This window comes from Meles meles, chromosome 11, assembly GCF_922984935.1.
Source record: "Meles meles chromosome 11, mMelMel3.1 paternal haplotype, whole genome shotgun sequence".
Classification (NCBI taxonomy): Eukaryota; Metazoa; Chordata; class Mammalia; order Carnivora; family Mustelidae; genus Meles; species Meles meles.
In genome coordinates, this window is record NC_060076.1 from 14103804 (window position 1) to 14123543 (window position 19740).

Here is a 19740-nt window from a genome sequence, read left to right on the forward strand (position 1 = left end):
GCACCTCTCCCCGTGCCTTTGCGTGTGCTGTTCCATCTGCCTGGAATGGCTTTTCTTGTTTGCTGGGTGACTCCTGAACATCCCTGAAAGTGCCCCTCTGCTGTCCCCTTCCCTGAGGCTGCTTGGCAGCGACATCTCTTCCTCCCTGGTACACGGCACTTTGCGTGCCCATCCTTGCGTTGATGTTACAGGATCCACCTTCCTGCTGCCCTCATTGGAGCCCCTACACACCAGCGTTGGGCCCTTTGGGTTAAGGAACTGGGATTCACGTCTAAATCCCAATGTCTAGCCCAGTCCTTGGCTTAGTATGTAAGTGTTTGTTGAATGAATGAATGAATGATTAATTAGATTGGTTTGCGAGAGACGCATACAGATTGTTCTGAATCCACGCCCCTGCCCCAGCTTGCATGTAATGCAGCTCGGCAGCCAGATATGGGAAAGGAAAGGAGCTCATCGTAGGCCAAGTTTTGTTTTTTTAAACCTGGCTTTAATTAAGTTCATACATTCCGAAGACAGAGAACTCTCTTACGCAAATTAGTTCTTTGATGAATGGCTCTGATCAGACTTGTGGTTTTGTGATTCTCAAAATAATTAACAACCGGTGCAGCACGGGCGTCAGAACAGGCTCAGTCAGTGGGGCTGGAGTCCCTGCTCTCGTGCGGAGACCAGCCCCCTAGTTACTGGCTCTTGGAGAGGTCCCTGAGGGGCTATGGGGGAGGGGCTGGGGCCACTGGGCTGGTTGGGTCATTGGTAGTAGCCACTGGGCTGTGGGTCAGCTCAGCATCAGCCCTGCTCTGGGGGACATCAGAGGCTGCAAGTGGGGACTTTTTGTTAACTCTGACCATTTGTAGACTTGCATTTTGCCGTTTCTCTTGAATGAAAGTGTCAGCATGGAGTAGTGGAACTCCTGGGCTGGGCCAGAAGTCTGGAGGCCAGGGTATTTCTCTGGACTCTGTCACCACTTGGGGGATATCAGGCACGTCCAATAACTAAATCTCAGAGGGCTAATATTTTGTGAGTCAATCTTGCATATAGTTACTCGATTTTGGCCAAGTTTAATTGACTGTTAAGATGCACACTAACCTGGGGGCGCCTGGGTGCCTCAGTTGGTTAAGCATCCAACTCTTGGTTTTGGCTCAGGTCATGATCTCAGGGTCATGAGACTGAGCCCACATGGGGCCCCACGTGCAGTGCTCAGTCCGCTTGAGATCCTCTTCCTCTCCCTCCTGTTCTGCCCCTCCCCCTGCTCACACACTTTCATAACTAAATAAGATCTTTGAAAAAAACCTATAATAAGGTAGAGTTCAGTGTTTTGAAACAAGGTAGCAGCCCATCAAGGTGTTTTAGATGGACAGATCTTCACTGATTTGAGTTGCATTTCGTCAAACTTTGCTATTTTGAATCCCGTTTCAGTCATAGAAAATGTGTCTAAATGTTGAATGAGATGTTTATAGATTTATTGAACAGGCTGAGTGTTTTACAGTTTCATCTCACTAGTTTGATCAGCTACCACTTTTTTGGTTTCTTGCACTAGGCGCTGTCTGCACTTCACAGAACCGCATGTAAAAAGTCATATCATTTTCAGTTACACTTAGATCCTGGTGATGTTTAAATTACTGTGCAGAATGCCCAAGTACTTTAGCAAAGGCTTTAATTCTGTTCTGTAAGACTAATTGCAAATTGCGGATAAAGAATTATAAATGATCATTTTGGAATTATAAATTTCTTGGTACCCGTCTACACAGTCCTGACTGTTACAGCCTGTGATTTTCTCCTCCCCAAGAAAGGTGTGCTGTACTTCTTTCTCTGTAGAAAACGTGGATTTCTCCTGCGGTGCCCTTGGCCACTTTGTGTTGATTTAGGGTTTATCCTCTGCCCATTTCTACAAAGAACTTGAGGCTGTGATGAGGTCTCCGTGGACTTGGGGCAGTCTCTTTTGCCTCAATCACTGTGTGATCCTGAGAATTAATGCTGGGTGATCAGGGAATTGAAGAACGGGAGGAAAGCACACTGACTGTATTTAACTTGTGCTGCGGCCAGAGATTTATGGCCTGGCACTGACATGGTTGGGACATCAGTGCTGAGTTTCCCGAGTATTAAAATAAATGTCTTTGTTGCTGAGCTGTGACATACCTACCAAAGAAGACACCATCCATCTACCAGGCCGCTAAATTGCCCTGCTTACCAAGAGAGGAGCCATTAAGCTTTCTCTTTACATATCTGCCGTCCCTTCAGATTGTGGTCTGCGCCTTACGTGTGTTTCCTTCAAATCATCGAGGAAGCCCCGCAGAGCAGGGAATGCTCTGGATTTGGTGTTGGAATGTCCGTTCTTCTTTCTAACTCTGTGACCTTGGGCAGGTCACTTAATCTGTCTGAAACCCACTTCCTGATCTGTAGATGGGGGACTTCCATGCTTATGTCCCGATAGGACTGGAAATAACTGAATGCATTAGTTACTAGTTAAGACTCTCTGGTAAGTTGCAGGATCCAACATTGAGTTGTGTGGTCATAGCAACAGCAGTGGAAGGGAGTACTTATGGCGAGCACGCTGGGGGCTCTCCCAGGTGCCCGGCGAGAGCTGAGTAGCCGTGTCTTGGACAGGGTGAGACTGTGGCGACGTTATGGACAGCAGAAGCCTTAGACTCTAGGGCTGTGTGTTTGATGTGACGCACACCCAGCGTCCTGGACTTCTGGTTTCTCAGTTGAAATCTCTGAATCTGAAGACAGAATCATCCTGGTTTGGTGTGGGTCCAGGGGACTGGCTCACTGAGCGAGGGGTCTTCCAGGGTCTTGCCCCCATGTTTTAGGGACTGTTTTCAGATGACACAGGGAAGTGGTGGTGAGCTGGGTAGTCACGCCAAGGGCCTTGGAGAATAAACTGCAGAGTCAGACACCGGTAGGTGTGTGACTGTCATGGTCTTCTTTGGGATGAGAGGCCCCTGTCTGGGTTGTTTCTTGTTTGGAGGGGCAGGAGTGGGGGTGCGGTGGCTTGTTCCTGCTGAGCAGGTGCTTCTTGTCTTTCCCCTTGGGGCAGCCTGGCCCCACTGCCTCTACGCCGAGATCTGCCGGTTTGTCAGCTCTGCTGAGGGAGCCAAATGACTTCATTCTAATGGGGCATGATTCAACGCAGGGGAATAGGTGATTGATGAAATGGGACCCAAATGGCTCTGTAGAGTTCATTTATTTAACATGGGTGAGCTATTTGCTTCTAGGAAGACGTTGACTCACTCTGACTTCCATTATGTAAAATATCCACAGGAATCTCTGCTCTTAAGATGCATGTTGGTCCCTGTGTTTTCCTCTTACCTACTTAATCATCAGGTCAGCAAGTATCTGAGGCAGCATTTGGTCTGCGCCAGGTACTGTGCCTGGCTGGGGACATGGCTGCCCACACGGGGCTTTCGGGCCTATCAGCAGATGGTTGGTATGCTGGCTCTGGGGTGAAAGTGAACAGAGTGCCCTGGGGGCTGGAAGAAGGCATTTTTCTTAGGGAGGCTTCCTGGTGAGAATTTGGCCTAAGCAGACCCTGTAAGGTGCTGGGAGTGTGTCAGTGGAGAGGGGTGAATGATGGTCTCTGCACAGGGGAGGAGCTCCCCTCTTCCCCCACCCAGAGCGCAGACAGAGGGCTTCCTTCATTCCACTGAGAAGGAAGAGCAGGGAGAAGGGAAGTGCAGGTGTGGTCAGCTGGCGGGCGGAGGCTGGGGGCTTGGGAGCGCGGGTTTGGAAGAGATGCCCGTGAGAAGGGTAGAGAGGAGCTGAGCCCTGACCTTGCAGGGTGTCCTCTGCAGCCTGGCCCACTGCCATCCAGTTAAGACACAGGGACCACAGAGTCAGGATTGTTTCCCTGGGCACCTGCATTCCACGTCTGGAGTGTACTCCACGCAACAGAAGTCCGTATTTAACTGCTTCTTTTCCTAGCCCTTCTTGACTGGCTTTGAAGTTACACACCTGAGCACAAATCTGACTGCCACTTCTTAGCTGGATGGACGCAAACGAATATTCTTTTCTCAGAGAATCAGTCTTTTCATCTGAAAAATGGGAAGCTTAACACACCTCCCTGGTTTCATTTAGAGATGATATGTGTAAAGCACCCAGCAAAGCCCTGGGACATAGGAATAGAAGTATGCTGACACTTACCAAGTATTGACTTTGTGCCAGGCATCACTGTGAGAATTTTGTGTAGATTAAGTCATTAAATCTCCTTCACAGCTCTCTGAGCTACGTAGAGTCATTACCTTCTTCTATAGGTTTGGATACTGAAACAGAGAGGTTGAGGAACTCGCTCAAGGTCACACAGTTAGTAAGGTCACACACTCTTAACCATCACTGCCCTTCATGGTCAGTTCTCAAGAAGCAGTGGGTTTTTATTTTCTCTGTTATTTTTGGCTGTCTTTTACGTGGCTGACAATGATCGTGTGACCCTGTCAAGCGTCCCAGTGTTCTGCGTCCACTGTGCAGCATTGATGGGTGGACTGAAGAGCACAGGCCTCCTGTGCTGGCTGCCTGGGTCCACACCCTGCCTCTCCCCCAGCCTTGGGCCTGCTGGTGGCCCTCTATGCCACAGTCCCCTCTTCACGGAAATGAGGGGAGGTGTAACACCTAAGCTCATTGGGTTGTTGTGAGGACTCAGAAAATGCCCAGGGAGCACTGAGCATGGTGCCTGACGTTGTCTTGTTAGCCTGTTACATTCTTGCCCGGGCTCTTCTCTGGGACCCTCTGTCGACACACGTGGTGTGTGCAGGTGGGAGCCGGGAGAATCCCACATGACACAGTCACTGCACACGAAGCATATGGGAGCTCCTTGTGCCAGTGACATGTGGCATGATTTACAAAAGGGTCTGACATTTCTAGCAGTCTGGGTAACTAACTTATGACCAGAATGGTGGTTTAGCATTTGCAACTCCTCCCCTTAGCAGGTGGTGCCTCTGCCTGGTTTTACTCGGGGCTAGAAGCATAGCTGCGTCCCCGCAGGTCAGGGGCTCATGACCTTTTTTGCCCTCCGCATCCCCACCGTAGTCTGCTGAAGCCAGGGATCTCTTTGCTGGAAGAGGATTTAAATGCATAAAATATATGCACAGCGTTATAAAGGAAACCAACTGCGTTGAAATTCGGTCATCAGAGTATTTTGAAAGATGCTTTGGAAGCAGCGCTTCTCTGTTAATGCGCTTGACAATGAGATTGTGGGGTGAGTGTGGTACCGCCGTGGTTATGAAGTAGTGATGAGAGTAAGTACTTCAGGCCGGGTCACAGGAAAATGCGGACGCTGCTGTGGTTTATGGCAGGAACAGTATTCCTGCATTTTCCATGGGGTTATGAGCCCCTGTCCTAGGTGCTGTGTTGACTGTAGGAGTCAGCGGGAAGGACGGGAGCTGCCCTCAGTGCGTGACCCCCGGGCATGGAGGGTTTCCCCCACCCCCGGCGTTCAGGGAGCGTCCAGTCCATGCAGGACAGTGTTAGATATTTTGCACGCTAACTATGTATTTTCACATTCTTTTCTTACTCGGAAATAATTTCACACTTACAGGCTTGTTTCAGGAATCAAGGATCTTACTTTTCCCGAGGCATCTGAGAGTATGTCGCCCACGTGGAGCCCTGTCACCTCTGCATACTTCAGTGTGTGCTTCCTGGGAGCAGGGACACTGTCCTGCTCAGCCCGGCTCAGCCCGGCACAGCCGTCAGGAGCGGGGATGAGCAGACTCTCCACGACTTCTGGTCTTCAGACTCGCTGTTGTTCCACTGCTTGTCCCACCAAGCCCCTTGTAGCCCCAGGATCCAATTCAGGATCACATGTTGCTCTATCTTGATTCTTTAGTCTTCAGTCTGGAATAGTTTCTCCGTCTTTCCTTGACTTTCATGCGCTTCCTTCTTCTGAAGTGTCCGAGCCAGTCGTCATAGATTGTCCTTCCGTTGGGGTTTGTCTGATGTTGCCTCGTTGGTTGAGTTCAGGTCCATGTCTTTGGCAGGGATGTCCTCTCATTGTGTCCTGTCTGCTGATACACGATTTCGATTTGCCTTATTGCTGGCCACGGTGACTTTGATAACTTTAGGAAGGTGGTGTCTTGACTCTACGGGTCCTCTTTTTTCCCGTCATTAATAAGTAGTTTGAGGTGTGTTGGGTCTATGTTGATATCCCGATACTCTGTTCAGACTTCCCCCGCTGGTTTTCGCTAGTCATCTAAGGGCACATGCCTGGTAAGCAGCAGAAACTCATCTCAGATCCCTTTGTCATCATTCCGTTCGGGATACCTGTAGAGTGCAGCTCACTTGCCCTTTTCTACTTCAGTGTAAGTCCCTTGTCCCTAATACCAGGTTTGGGTAGACGCACTTCTCATCTTGGAGCAAGAGCAAGTGTGGAAAGGCACTGTTGGTAGTGACGAGAAAGCGAAGACCAGCAGCCCTGAGGGGTGGCAGTTCCCTGAGGGCTGTGCTGGGCAGCGACGAACGATGCTCCTTTTAGAGCTGCTGTTCAGTATTGGAAGCACACCTCCTGGCTTTGTTCCGAGGGACATGGTGACAGTCATTCCCCCACTTCTCCTGCAGGTGGTGCTCTCCGACTGTGACCTGAGCCAGGGCCTGGCACCGGGGATCACCTCCGTCTGGATTTGTAAACTACCCACATATGTTTGCATAATGTCAGGATGTACTCTTTTGAAATTCTTTCCTTCATGTCAGCTACCCATTGTCATTTCCAGGAAAAGCAGCAATTAGACTATGAAGAGCTGATTCAGGTCTTGAAGAAGGAGCAGGACATCTATACTCATCTGGTGAAGTCTCTGCAGGACCCAGACAGGTAAGGTTACTGTTTGGACATCATATACATACGCAGACACTCGTATTTTGAATAAATAGTGTTGGTGTCTGAGGCAGCAAAGCCCTCCCCGTTGATTTAGGGAGCTTAAAGTGCTTGGATGATGGTTGCCTTACTTAAATCACATAACCTTATTTTATATCAAGAATTATCTGGTTTTGAGGCACATGCGTGGCTTATTTGGTTGAACATCTGGCTCTTGGTTTTGGCTCAGGTCACAATCTCAGAGTCATGAGATCGAGCCCCATGCCAGGCTCTGCACTCAGTGCAGTGTTTGAGATTTTCTGTCCCTCTTCCTCTGCCTCTCCCCCCAGGCTCTCTCTCTTTCTCAAATAAATAAACAAATCTTAAAAAAAAAGAATTGTCTAATTTTTGGATTGATTTTTCATCCTAATGAACGTAGGATAAAAATAACATAATAATAATAATACTCGTTTTTATTGTACTTTACCATAGATTTAGAAAGTGCTTCCGTGTGTATTATCTCATATGCTCCTCAGAGCTGTTCTATGAGGTCATATTGTTATCCCCGTGGTCCATGAGGCCATGAACACTGAGAGAGGTGAGGTGACTTGTCCAAAGTGACACCGGTGGTGAGGGGCCACACTCAGGGATTCCAACAGATTTCTGTGTCCTGGAGCGACTTGTGTCTTACAGGATTGCTGAGATGATCTGGCGCCAGGGAGGTGTGGTGAGGAGAGCCTACTGTAGGCGAGTGGTCGTGCTCTGTCCTAGCTCGTGCCCAGGCAGGTGGGCCCTCTGGGCCTCGGTGATTTCTCTCATTACGATCTTCTCTCTACACCCAAGGGTGGTTACAGGTGAAAGGGTACAGGGTCTGGGGTTCATTTCAAAACCGTACAGCAGCAGAGGAAGTGGGTGGGGATACTGTTGGAACAGGAGCAGCCATGGCTGCCTAGTGGGCAGGGCTAGCGTGTGGGTAGATGGGGCGGGGCTCTCGAATGAGCTTTTTTTCATTTGTGTATGTTTAAAAATTTCTAGAATAAAAAGTTAAAACATCCCCCCTCACTGCTCCTCCTCTGAAGCCTTTCACCCTGGCTGGAATGGTTTTCACTGTTGCAGGCCACGTGCCTTCCTGCCTCTGCCTTCGCTTGGGCCCCACACCCTACTGTCGTGTCCCAGAGGCCCCTCGAGAATTCCTCTGGAGGGCTGCACTTGCGAGGAGGCTGTTGTTGCTGTTTGTCTGCCCTCACGGCTGCCTCCCGCCACCCTTTGGGTGCTTGTCCGTAACCGGCCTGCCCCCTCATCAGGGCTGCCTGCCCCTCAGGGCGGAACCCTGTCTCCTCAGCGGCTCCTTTTCCCAGTGCCCGTGGCCACAGCTGGGTGGAGGGGCACGTGGGAAGCGCTGAGTGGATGAGGGACCTCCCCCCACCCCACGCCAAACCTGCGTCCAGTCTTCTGAGATAGGAGATTGTCTTCGGATTTGTTGATCTGAAGTGAGTTTAGAGAAAACGGAGGCATGCTGATGAAATTCTGGGAGTAGGCATCACTCTCTAAAAATGAATGTTTTCCAGAAGCCTTAGCTGCTTGGCATTACTGCTGCGGAAGGGGCAAGTGAAGTTGGGAAGCTGGGGTGGGGGTGGGGACGGGCCAAGTCCCGGCAGCTTCTCTGGGTCCTGCGCCGTGTGGGATGCTTAACAGCACCTCAGCTTTTACTACTGCGTTCCAGAAGCGCCCTCCCTGCCCCAGAGTGACGGCCAGCAGTGTCTCCAGACAGTGCCACATCTCTCTCGGGAGGTTAAATTGTCCCCAGATGGGAATCACCACCATAACTCAGAGAATCGGAAAGCTCGGCTTACGAACATCCTCTTTCGCTTGGGAGGCGCTTGGATGTGTGGACGGAGGGAAATAACGCGTGTTGCGTGTCTCGTGTGTGTTTGGCTTTGTGCTAAACTCTTTCCCGTGTAACTCTCAACAGAGTTGAGAGTTAGTCCTTCCTACAGTCCTGAAGGGAAGGAATAGTCCCCATTCCTCAGATGAGGAAGGCGGCCAGGACTCAGGCAGTTTAACCGACTCGCCCAAGGTCACAAGAGCTAGTTAGCGGTGGCGTGCCATGCCGTGCCTTGCCGTGCCTCCTCTCTGCTGCCGCCTCCTCCCGCCCCCCTGCAGAAGGAGGAATGCACAGGGCTTTTGTTTCTTTCTAGGTGAAACACCTTTTGTTCCACCAGCTCCTCACACCTTGAAAAGGCCCCGGAGTTAGGGAAACATAAATGACAGACACGGGAGCAGCAGCTGTGTACTGTTCACCCTGTCAGAAAATGGAAGAGGGAGGGAAGCAGTCAGCGTTCCTCAGCCCTAATCGCAGCAGCTTCGCTAAAACAATCTCCTTTTTTCCCCTGCTTAAGTGTCTCTGCAGCACGGCTGCATCCAAGCGAGTGCTGTGACACCTCTGTGAGGTTTTTCCATCAGCCTTACAAATTGATCATTATGATTGTCTTGAAATGGAACTAGGTACAAGCTGCTGGTAAGGCCCCTTCCTTCGCAAGAAGACCACTTCACCATAAACCATCGTCAAAGCGGCGAGCATAGACGATTAGACATAATGGTTTCTTTTCCTTCCGATACATATTGGTTTGTATGTGCGGTTCGATGGTTGGAGCTGGAAGAAATCTCTGAAAGAGTGTGGGGCTTGAGTCTGTAGCACAGACATTTGGAGCAGTAGCTCCTAGCCATTTTGGGGCTCTGGACCCCTTTTGAAAATTCTGATGAAAGCTCCTTGGCCCTCTCCTTTGGAAGATCCACATATTCTTACATTTTTGCAGATAGTCTCAAGGTGTTGATGGACCCTCTTAGGGAACCATAGGTCAGACACTGGACAGGGAGTGATGTATTTTTCAGGACTTAAGAAAGGAGGCTTTCTGATTTGTTAATGTGTTTTGCTGGTCTTGAAAAATGTTCATCTACTTTGACCCAGTAATGGCACTGCTGGGAATTGGGCTTAAGAAATGAACCTGGATGTGAAAGGCTTTAGGCACGGAGATATTCAGTGAAACATCATTTATGTTATGCAGATATTGGCTGGGGTCTCTGTTCCTCTGAGAGCTGGGAGCACTCGGTTCAGATCCCGGCCATGTGCCGCAGTAGGAGGAAGCCAGAGCCCATTTGGTGGGTCTGTGTCACCCAGATCAGTAGCCACTAGCCAGGGGACTGTCAACATTGGAACTAAGAAAAATTATCCATTCAGTTCCTCAGTGGTGAGCCGCATTTCAGTAGCTCAGTAGGCACACTCTTAGCTAGTGGCTACCCTATAGTGCATATACAGAACACTTCTAACTTCCAGAAAGTTCTGTTGAATAGCACCCTAGGGTTTCTGGAGATTCTGGGAGGGGGGCTGACCTATGAAAGCAGAGTTCTCTTGGCCCCTGAATCAGTCCTTTCTTCCCTCCTATTATCAACTCCCTCCTTCTCTTCTTTTTCCATTTCCTTCCAGCCCCTCAGTTTCATCCCCAGTTCCATGTCTTCCAGGAGTGACACATTTGCAACTCTCCCTTCTCTCATTTGAAGCCTGGGTGCCAGGTGACACTGAGGCTCTGGAGAGCCTCCCCTTCTACACCTAAGCCCTTGCAAGGCATTACTCCAAACAGAGAAATATTCTAGGGAATGACATTATTGCTCCCTGTTTATACCTGTAGCAAAAACTTGGAAATGACCCAAATGTCCACTAATAAGAGGATGAGTTCGACTAAACGGTGAGACATTCACCTGATTAATATTACATAGTCATTGAAAATGAAGCTTGCAAATAATTTCCAAAAATATAGGGAAATACTTACGTGAGGAACACACAATTTAGTATCATGCGTCAAGTATTATTTTCACCTTGTAAAAATACTCAGGGAAAAAGATTGGGAGGAAATGCAATCTGGGGCTGCCTGGCTGGCTCAGTCAGTAGAGTATGTGACCCTTGATCTTGGGGTTGTGAGTTCAAGGCTCACTTTGGGTAAAGAGATTACTTAAAAATAAATAAAGTCTTAAAAGAAGACACGCAGCCTACCCCATGTTAATTGGTAGTGGGATCATGGTAGTTTCTTATGCTTTTGTATTTCAAACTTTCCATAAGCATGTATTTACTTTTATAACCAGAAAGAAAACCCATTGGTGACCTAACAGTCGAGGGGAGGCTGGCTGGCTTTTGTATCTTAAAGCACAAATAGGTCTGTTTGCAAATGGCTGGTGTCTTTGGGTGACATACAGACGTGTTGAATCACTATATTTATTCTACACCTGAAACTGATATTACCCTGCATGTTAACTAACTGGAATTTAAGTAAAACCTTTTTCTGGTGTCTTCCTTTACCAAGTGTCAACAGCCTGCAGACTGAGTTAAACAGCATTTTCGCTTTGCGGAAGCAGCTAGAGCAGGACGTACTCGCCTATCGGAATTTGCAAAGGACCCTGGAGGAGCAGATCAGTGAAATTCGGAGGCGGGAAGGTGCGTGCTCTCTTGTATGTGTTTCCTTCTGGTTTTCCCACGTGGAGGGCCTTGGCTGAACTTTAAGAAGGTCCCAAAACTCCAGTAGGGGATGAAGAGCCTACAGGATTTCATCTGGATTCCTCTTTTTTGTGGTGACCATGTTAATGTTGGCCCTGCGGGTCTGTGTGTGTCCAGCCTCGGCCTTCGTGGAGGGACTCAGTGTGTCGTGTCCATTTGCCTAGCGGGGCACCCGCTGCAGAGTCTGGACCACACAGATGCATGGCACCGAGTTTGCTGTTCGTGGTGAGACTTCGCTCTTAACCATTTTCGTGACCACCACAAGTGGATTCCTTAGGGAGGGCTACAAGGTGAGGGGCCTGTGGTTCTAGTATTGCTGTGCTCATCACAACAACACTCGGCCCTCTCCCTTGCTAGAACCTGAGCTCCTGCAAGTCTGCCCCAGTATCCACTTACTCTCTTCCTTGAGTCTGGTACCCGGCACATGCAAGGATTTGGTAGTGGTGGGCTTGATGTGTCTGAAGCACCTGCTATGTACAAGGCACAGGACCAGGCACTTCACTTCTCATTTCTGGTCCTGACGATTACCCTACTGGCCAGCATCGGTGTTGGCTTCATTTTACAAATGCAGAAACTGGGGCTCAGGCTGGGGGCGGGGGTTGATTTACCCACGTTCAAGCCAGGATGTCATCCTTTGGAGTGTAGGTCTTTCTAGTACATTAGGTGCATCAGTTCTTATCCCCAGATTGTTAAATGAGATCGTGTTTGTAGACAGGCATCATTCAGTAGATAGCCTGCCCTTCCTCTGTGCCTTCCCTCCCTGTTGGGATGTGACCTTTGGCGCAGAGGAAGCAGACCTTTGCGCAGGTGACCAGAGGTTCTCTTATCTTAGATATAGCAGCCAATTTCTGCACTTGCTGTGCTCACGACCACAGAGCGCTCTGGGGCTAGTAAAAAATACATCAGGCCCTTTTATTTCCCTGGAGCACTACCCTTGAGGGTCACGTCTAATTTTCCTGAATTCTCACCTAAACAGAATCACTCCCTCATTTAAACTGAAATCACCATTCCTGGTGCCACTCAGAGTGGTCTCTAGGTACAACACTTGATATGCAAATTATAATTCAGAATAGGCCACAGTGAAATCCTGCAGCCCATATTGAAACCATACATTGAGATATCAGCCTGTAGAGAAAGAGGGAAAATTACTTTTGCTCCAAAGGTGGTACATTCAACTCCCTATTTGTACTTATTCCCCTTGTAGCGACCCCCCCCAACCCCCACTTCTCCCAATTCAAATTGCCTTATATGGATTATACTAGGATTGGCTTTGGAAGGATCTATTTCTGATATGCTTTTTCTCCTCCTCCCTAACCCCCCCCTTTTTTTTTTTTTGCAGAAGAACCATTTTCATTTTATAGTGATCAAACATCTTATCTGAGTATTTGCCTTGAAGAGCCCAATCGGTTTCAAGTGGAACATTTTTCTCAAGAAGAACTTAAGAAAAAGGTATATTGACCTGTTAACTTTTGGTCCTTTGTTGGTTATTTGTTGTCTCTTGTGTTCCCGATCTGAGGTGTGAGAATCTGAAAGCCTCTTTCCTCTCCTTTCTTCCCTCTCTCCCTGCCTGTCTTTGCTCCTTCTTTGTTCCTTCTGTGTTTGTTACCTGGCATGCCCTCCCCCATGCCTGACACCCTCCTTCTCAGACTGGAGGACCAACCCAAGCTTGATCTTCTCTAGCAAATGCTCTCCAGGCCCTCCCTCAGGTCATTCTCCTCTCCTCTTGTACCTAACTGCACTGATGTCGTGCTCATACCGATCTGGAATTATCTGGTTACTCGTCTCTATCCCCATGAGGTTGTGAGCATCTTCAAGGTAGTGACTGCATCTTACTTATTTTTGATTTTCCAGTACCTACGCCACACAGTGGGCGTTAATACGTGCTTTCTGAAAAAATAAAGATCCAGACTTGATAAGTAAATCTCTTTTTAAAATTGGAAACCAGGTTTCTCAATCTGTAGATTGTTGGTGTGATTAGAGTGGTTTAGTACTTCAAGATCCTAACAAGCACTGATAAGAGTAGGAAGTGTGAGCTCAGAGGAGACTGTGATTTATTATACAATTATCATGTATGTATGACAGATTCGGTTTCTGCCTTGGAATAATTCACATTCTGGCAGAGTAGTCAGACGTGTAAACAGCTGTGTGCAGTATGGGGTGCAGGGGTTGCTGAAGTAGGCGGATGTGCCGGGCAGAGGCAGCAGAGAAAGAGAGGTTAATTGTTGGGGGTTGGGGTGTGCTCATCTGATCAGAGGAAGCTTTTCAGCTGAAGTGAGGCCTGAAGTGGGTTTTGAAGCATGAATAGGAGTTTGTCTAGGTGGAGGGCCTTCTCTGCAGAGACAGAGAGAGAAAGTAGGTGTAAGGTACTAAAAGTAAGGAATAGAAAGGAGAATTAAAAATTTCGGTATCCTGGGGAGGAGCGGACCAAGGAGCATTGAAGCATCTTAGTTTTTGAAGACGAAGCGAACGGGGAAGACGAAGGCAGCTGACAGCACCTCCTGTGGCAGCGTTTCAGGGCGTGAGGCAGTTCACGTGTTTGGCACTTAGTCCATGTTTATAGAGTCAGAATGTTTTGTTCTTCTCACTACAACCTCGAGGGTTGGGTCCAGCTTGTCGTCATGTGTTGCTGTACTGGACATCTGCTGTGTAGTCAGGGGGAGCTTTCCCACTTCACTGGAGGGGCTGATGCTCACTCTGTTAAGAAGTCTGCAGAATTATTGGCCATGGGGGTTTGAAGCTTGTAGGCAACAAAGGTGGTGTTTGCTTAACTGCTGATGTACCTGGTCCAGTGAGACCCATGCCTTAAGGAGGAGCACTGGACTTGGAGCCCTGGGATCTCAGCTCCAGACCTGCTCCGCCTCTGTGGAGGCAGCTGTCCTTTCCCACTTTTCCCACAAAGTGAGGCACTTTGGCTGTCATTGTATGTCCTTTAATTGCCCACACATCCCCAGCTATGGGGCCTTCGGCAATAAACTTCTTTGTATGCCGGCTCCTCATTGTAAAATGGGAGTAGTCATTCCAGCCTGTCCACCTCCTCAGGATTTTTGTAAGGAATGGATGGATGACTAAAGCTTGTGGGAGTATTTTAGTAGCTGTAAATTGCTTTGTAATTGAAGATGATTATTATTACTGACATCACCAGATAGGTATGCAAAGAAGAAGGTTGATGCTCTAAAAGAAGACTCTGACACAGTCTCAGAAACGTCAGTCTCGGGGGCCCGTCCTCCAGGGGGCCTCACGTACCAGACGGAGGTCGTCTTAGCTGTCATAGTAGCCTGTGCCAGGGACCTCACTGCACTGTGACCATGATTCTGATCAATTCCCATAGTAGCCTACATCACAGATGAGGAAATGGAGGCTCAGCACAGCATGGCTTTGGAGGGGTGGCTGTGGGATTAGAATACAGGTGTGCTGGTGGCGTTTTCACTGCACCCTGCAGGGGTGCCAGAAGAGTGGAGTCGGGCTGCCTGTTCCCCGCTGCAGCGGTGCTGAGAAGCCAGGAAGGTCTGTGTGCAGGGCTGGGGCCCTGGGAAACCGAGGTCAGCTGTGGGCAGCCACTTCTCTCTCTGCTCTTATCCCCCAGGTCAGTGACCTCATACAGCTAGTGAAGGAGCTGTATACAGACAACCAGCACCTGAAGAAAACCATTTTTGATCTCTCCTGCATGGGTTTCCAGGGAGGTGACAGACTTGAGTCGGTAGGACAATCCGAGGTAAGGAGAGACGGTTGTGTTATGCGCTAACTACAAAAAAACGGTACTGGCCCCCTAGATGTCTCTGGACTGCATCTGTCCTGAGGAGGCCCTGCTGAGACTCCATTTGCTGGATGTGCTTTCGAGGGCCCTGGCCAGTCAGCAGCCTCCCTGAAAGTCTGGGGTATGTCTGCATGGGCACTTTGGCTATTGGGATAGCTTTTGACTCCAGGGTCCGGCCCTGGGACCTGTGCTGCAGATGGCACATCTGGGTGAGCGGTTTGGTCTCGGAGGGATCTGGAGAGCTGCCACATCACCCAGGTAATTTGGGCAGTGTAGATGCCGTTTTAAGAAATCCACTAACGTTGAAAAACAAATGGGTAACACGTATTTCATTTTTGTATGAATCTTCTGAATTTGGCGCACCTCCTCACTCCTGTGGCCTCTGGACTGATGGATTTGACTGGACATCTGTCATCCCCGCACATACCCCAGGGGCTCCCACAGTCTGCCTTGTGCAGAGGACGCTGCGGGGAGTCCACAGCTTGTCCAAGCAGAGCCCTTGGGCTGTGGGAATTTTCTGCTGGTGGCATTTGAAAGTCCAAAGGGGCCAGGAAAGGTTAAATCATGGTGTCTTCAGGAGGACCACGAAGAGGCCTCAGGTTTGCTGGGCTTGTGTACTTGGTCAGCCCTCCCACCCCGGGAGAGACGAGGGGGGCCACATCCAGCCCGGTCCCGTCTGTGTCTCTGCTCGTCTTTGTCAGGTGCTGTCTCTGGGTCTCCGTTCTTGGCCCGTGCGTACAGCAGGGAGACCCTGAAATCGTGCCAGTGAGGAAGAGCTTGTTTCCTCCCCTCAGCCCCTGACTGGCTTTACTCCGCCACGGACAGCGCCTGGCCCGGGCCTCCGTTAGCCTTGCTCAGAGGACTGGAGCTGTTCTTACTCGCAAGGGCAGGAGGGCCTTTTTGTCCTTGGGTCCTGGGCCCCTCAGTCTTTTTGGTTAGGGTTGTCTTGAACTCAGCCTAGCTTGCCAGGTAAAGGAGGTCTTGTTGCCACATTCTGGGGAAAGCTCTGTTAGCCTGAAAGCTGTCTCCTCCCACCCGCAACGTGGGAGCCGCTCACAGGTACTGATGCTGCGCTCTGGCCATCTGCTGTCTTTGAGACAGGAACGTTATTGATCTTAGCCTCCCGGGCTCCAGATAATTTCGGAAACTAAGAATATCTGCAGTCCATTTAGGGAGAAACAAGTCTCTTGGTTAGTTTTCTCCAAGGCAGCATTTTTAATAAGCAGCTTATTCTTCACCTACTTTGAGTCGTAAATGGTGAGTTTGTTTGTTCATTTGCCCTTTGAAAAAAATCTGTTAAATGTCCCAATATGTCCTTTGGAGAACAGAGGCTTTTTCGTCTTCCCACTCTGAGATCTCAATACCAGCCGATTCAGATCGGAATCCTTTGTCAGGCTGCACTTCAACTTGATGTTCCCTGTGAAAAGCCTTGTCCTTTGTAGCCGTTTCCTGTCTTTCCCCGGAATGGTGTGGGCAGGTCCGAAATTCCACGTGGGAAGGAAGCTGTGCCCACAGTGATCTTGAGCCGAGGGAGGAGCAGTCGCTTAGGCGAGGGTGGGATGGCAAAGGGAGGAGGCTGCCGTGCCCTGGGTATGCGTGTAGTTCTCCTTTGATGAGGCCTGGAAGTGCCCAGGCTGTGCACAGCCTTTTCTGAACAGCAGGGCTTGCAGAGCGGGGGCTGGGCACCATTCCTGCTTCTGGGAGCCTATATATTGGGGGGTGGGGGGGGGGTGGGGGAGTAGGGAGGAGAGCAAATCTTTTTTGTGTTTTCAAAATTCAGTATTTTTCTCCAATATTAGTTAGCCCAAAACATTGGGTTAAAATAGAGAAATTACCCCAATCCTGTCACTTTAAAACATGCACAGTTAATTAACATTTTGGAATCCTTCCTTCTCTGTTTTTTTGAACACGTGCAGGCCCACAGTGCATATACGGTTTTGTTTCCTGTTTTATTTTTCCAGTTGCTGTTATGTTATAGCATCTTACTGTATCTTATGGATGCGCAGAAATTGAGCTAACGGCCTCGTTATTGTTGGACATATGGATTGTTTCTAGTGACTCACTACTTTAAATTACCTGATGAGTGTCTTCGGACACAAATATTTTTCTGGGTTTAGGTTTTTCTCCCCTTAGACTGTATTCCCACATACATACGTAATTGCTAGGTCAAAAGTAGATAGAGATAGATACAGCTATAAAATAGGCATCTAATTTATTTTCATATATAGCTTCCCCCTGCAACTTTTAATTTGACGAAGGGTATAAATAGTAGAAGGCCCTTGACGTAGTTTGTCGGGTTTGTCTTCAACACGGTTGCCGTGGAGTGGGTCCCCCTGGCTGATGAAGAGAGTGCTTACTCCTGCATGTGGGCCGTTCACTGCACAACCCACGAAATGAAAAAAAGACCGGGGACAGGTGTCCTTTGGTTTTAAAGGGCTTGAAAATCATCTCTAATCGGTTTGCTCCTCCTTCTTTATGTTCATTTACTGGTTATTGCATATTATAAAATGTGGTTGAGGATTGGTGTGCAGCAGTGATTGGAGCAGCATGCAGTCCAAGGGGTGAGCCCTGCAAACCACGGACCCTGTGTTGTGCGGAACTCTCCCCTCTCAGGGGTGGGGTGCAGGAAACGTGTGTGAGTGTGTAGAAGGAGCTAGTCTCTGTTATTATTCACTTTACATCATCAGTTTTAGACATGGCTAGAAAACAAAGATTTATTTATTTTTTTTGGATGGAAGGAAACGTGGATTGAGGGGCATAATTTAATTGGACGTTAGGTATTTGAAGGGTTGCTGTGTTGAATAAGAAAAAGACATATGACTCTGGAGGACAGACGTGGTTCTCAGAAGGAGGGGATGCTTGTTAAATTCTGCTTTAGTGGCAGAATAAAATTTAGTTTGTCAGAAGCAGATTGAATTTCATTAAAAGGAAGAGGGTTTCTAAGACTTTGACTTCATAAATTATGAATTTTACATTATTTATAAAGGGCCCTTGGCACAGTGCCTGGCATGTAGTAGGCACTCAGTAAAACAGTTAATTTAATTTTTTTGGTGAGCTAGTGGCAGAGTTGGGACTAGAGCCTTCTTCTGACTCTGTTCAGTGTTGTTTCTGTGACACCATGGGCAGTGCTACTAAAGTTTAACGTGCATGTGACTTTCCTGGGCATCTTGTTAAAACAAAGATTCCGGTTCCCTGAGCCTGGTGTGGGGCCCAAGAGTTGGATCTCTCATAAGCTGGTACTCTGAAGAACGCCCTTGGAGTAGCAAGACCAGAGGTCGTGCTGAAAACCTTTTGGTCTCAGCTCTCATTATGAAAGATTCTTTATTCGTTCGTTCGGTCTTTCAGCAGTGTTTTATTGTGCACCAGGCGTTGGTGTTAGAACCGCCCCATCTGGTATGGGGTGCAGGGAAGCAGAGGGGCAGTTGCTGCTGAGAGAGAGAGAGAGAGAGAGAGAGAGAGTGTGTGTGTGTGTGTGTGTGTGTGTGTGTGTGTGTGTTGGAGGTGGGTAGGAGCTGTGGAGGAAGAATGAGGAGTGCTAACGGAACATGGGGACAGGGGCCTGGCCTTTTGAGATGGGAACTTCTTCCTGGAGGAGGAAGGGGAACCAGCAAAGCAGATGAAGGAGGCATAGCCCAGGAGGCCGGGGTAGAAGCAGGAGAGCACAGTTGTTATGGGGCTGTGTTTCCAGGAGGGGTGTCTACAAGGGTCAGATACTCTCAGAAGGCCGGAAAAATCGAGAAGTTGCCTGTGAGTCATTCACACGTGGAGCGAGGGACATTTCTCTATGTCCACAACATTTAATTTCTTGGCCATTGCTGGAAATTGAGTTTACTTTTCATTTTGACCAAGTCAGCAGAGGTAAAGAGAAATGAAAGTTAATCTTTATTTCACTGTATTGGGTATATCACCATTCACACCACGGTGTGGTGGTGGTTCTGAAAACCAGAAATGACTTTTGATATTTCAACCTAGAATGGTGTGAGTGACCAGTGTTTTGCTTAGCTTAACTTACGGGGGGGGGGCCCTTCCTTCATCCACGGGCCCGGGGAGGAGCTTCTCCGTCGCTCTTCCTTAAGCTAAGCCCATGTGTGTTCTGTCTCCTGTATGAGGCGGTCTTTGGGGACCTCTCACATGCAATCTAGAAAGTGTTGGCAACGAAAGCCAATTGTAGGAGGTGGGGGTAGAGAAGCTTGGAGAAGGCAGGGAACGCTCAGTGATCAGAGCTGTTGGAGAATCAGAGTGAGACTGTCGTTTTGCTTTTTAAAAGATGGGAGAGACTTTTCCCTCAGCGTTTTATCCTGAAGAAATGTAAACACAGCAGAGTGAGAAGAACCTGATAGTGAACACCTTTGGACTCACCACTGAGATTCTCCTTGTTAACATGGCCCACATGTCCATCATCACTCCTTCTTACCTTTTGGATAAATTTTAGTGTAAATTACAAATATGGTACGCTTCCCTCTGAAATACTTCAACACTTGTATCTTAACTTCAGTGTATGTTTATGGTTACTTTTTCTTTTAAGGTTAAGTTTACATACATTGAAATATAGAAATCGTAAGTCTGGATTCGCTAAGTTTTACAAATGTGTGTTCCTTTTTAAGCCACACCTCCTCAAGACCCTTATCGATTCTCGCTGCTACCCGCAGCCATCTTTCTTCTTTTGTG

At 48.6% G+C, this 19740-nt stretch overlaps 1 protein-coding gene across 5 annotated transcripts in view; it reads left to right on the plus strand.

The window, feature by feature from the left end:
• CDK5RAP2 (CDK5 regulatory subunit associated protein 2) overlaps positions 1 to 19740 on the plus strand; it is a 168752-nt gene that overhangs the window by 80214 nt on the left and 68798 nt on the right. For all 5 annotated transcript variants that reach the window (XM_046022623.1, XM_046022624.1, XM_046022625.1 and 2 more), the window contains 4 exons: positions 6693 to 6790; positions 11128 to 11258; positions 12658 to 12767; positions 14902 to 15030. In XM_046022623.1, the coding sequence (XP_045878579.1) occupies positions 6693 to 6790; positions 11128 to 11258; positions 12658 to 12767; positions 14902 to 15030 (468 nt within the window). The remainder of the gene's footprint in view (positions 1 to 6692; positions 6791 to 11127; positions 11259 to 12657; positions 12768 to 14901; positions 15031 to 19740) is intronic.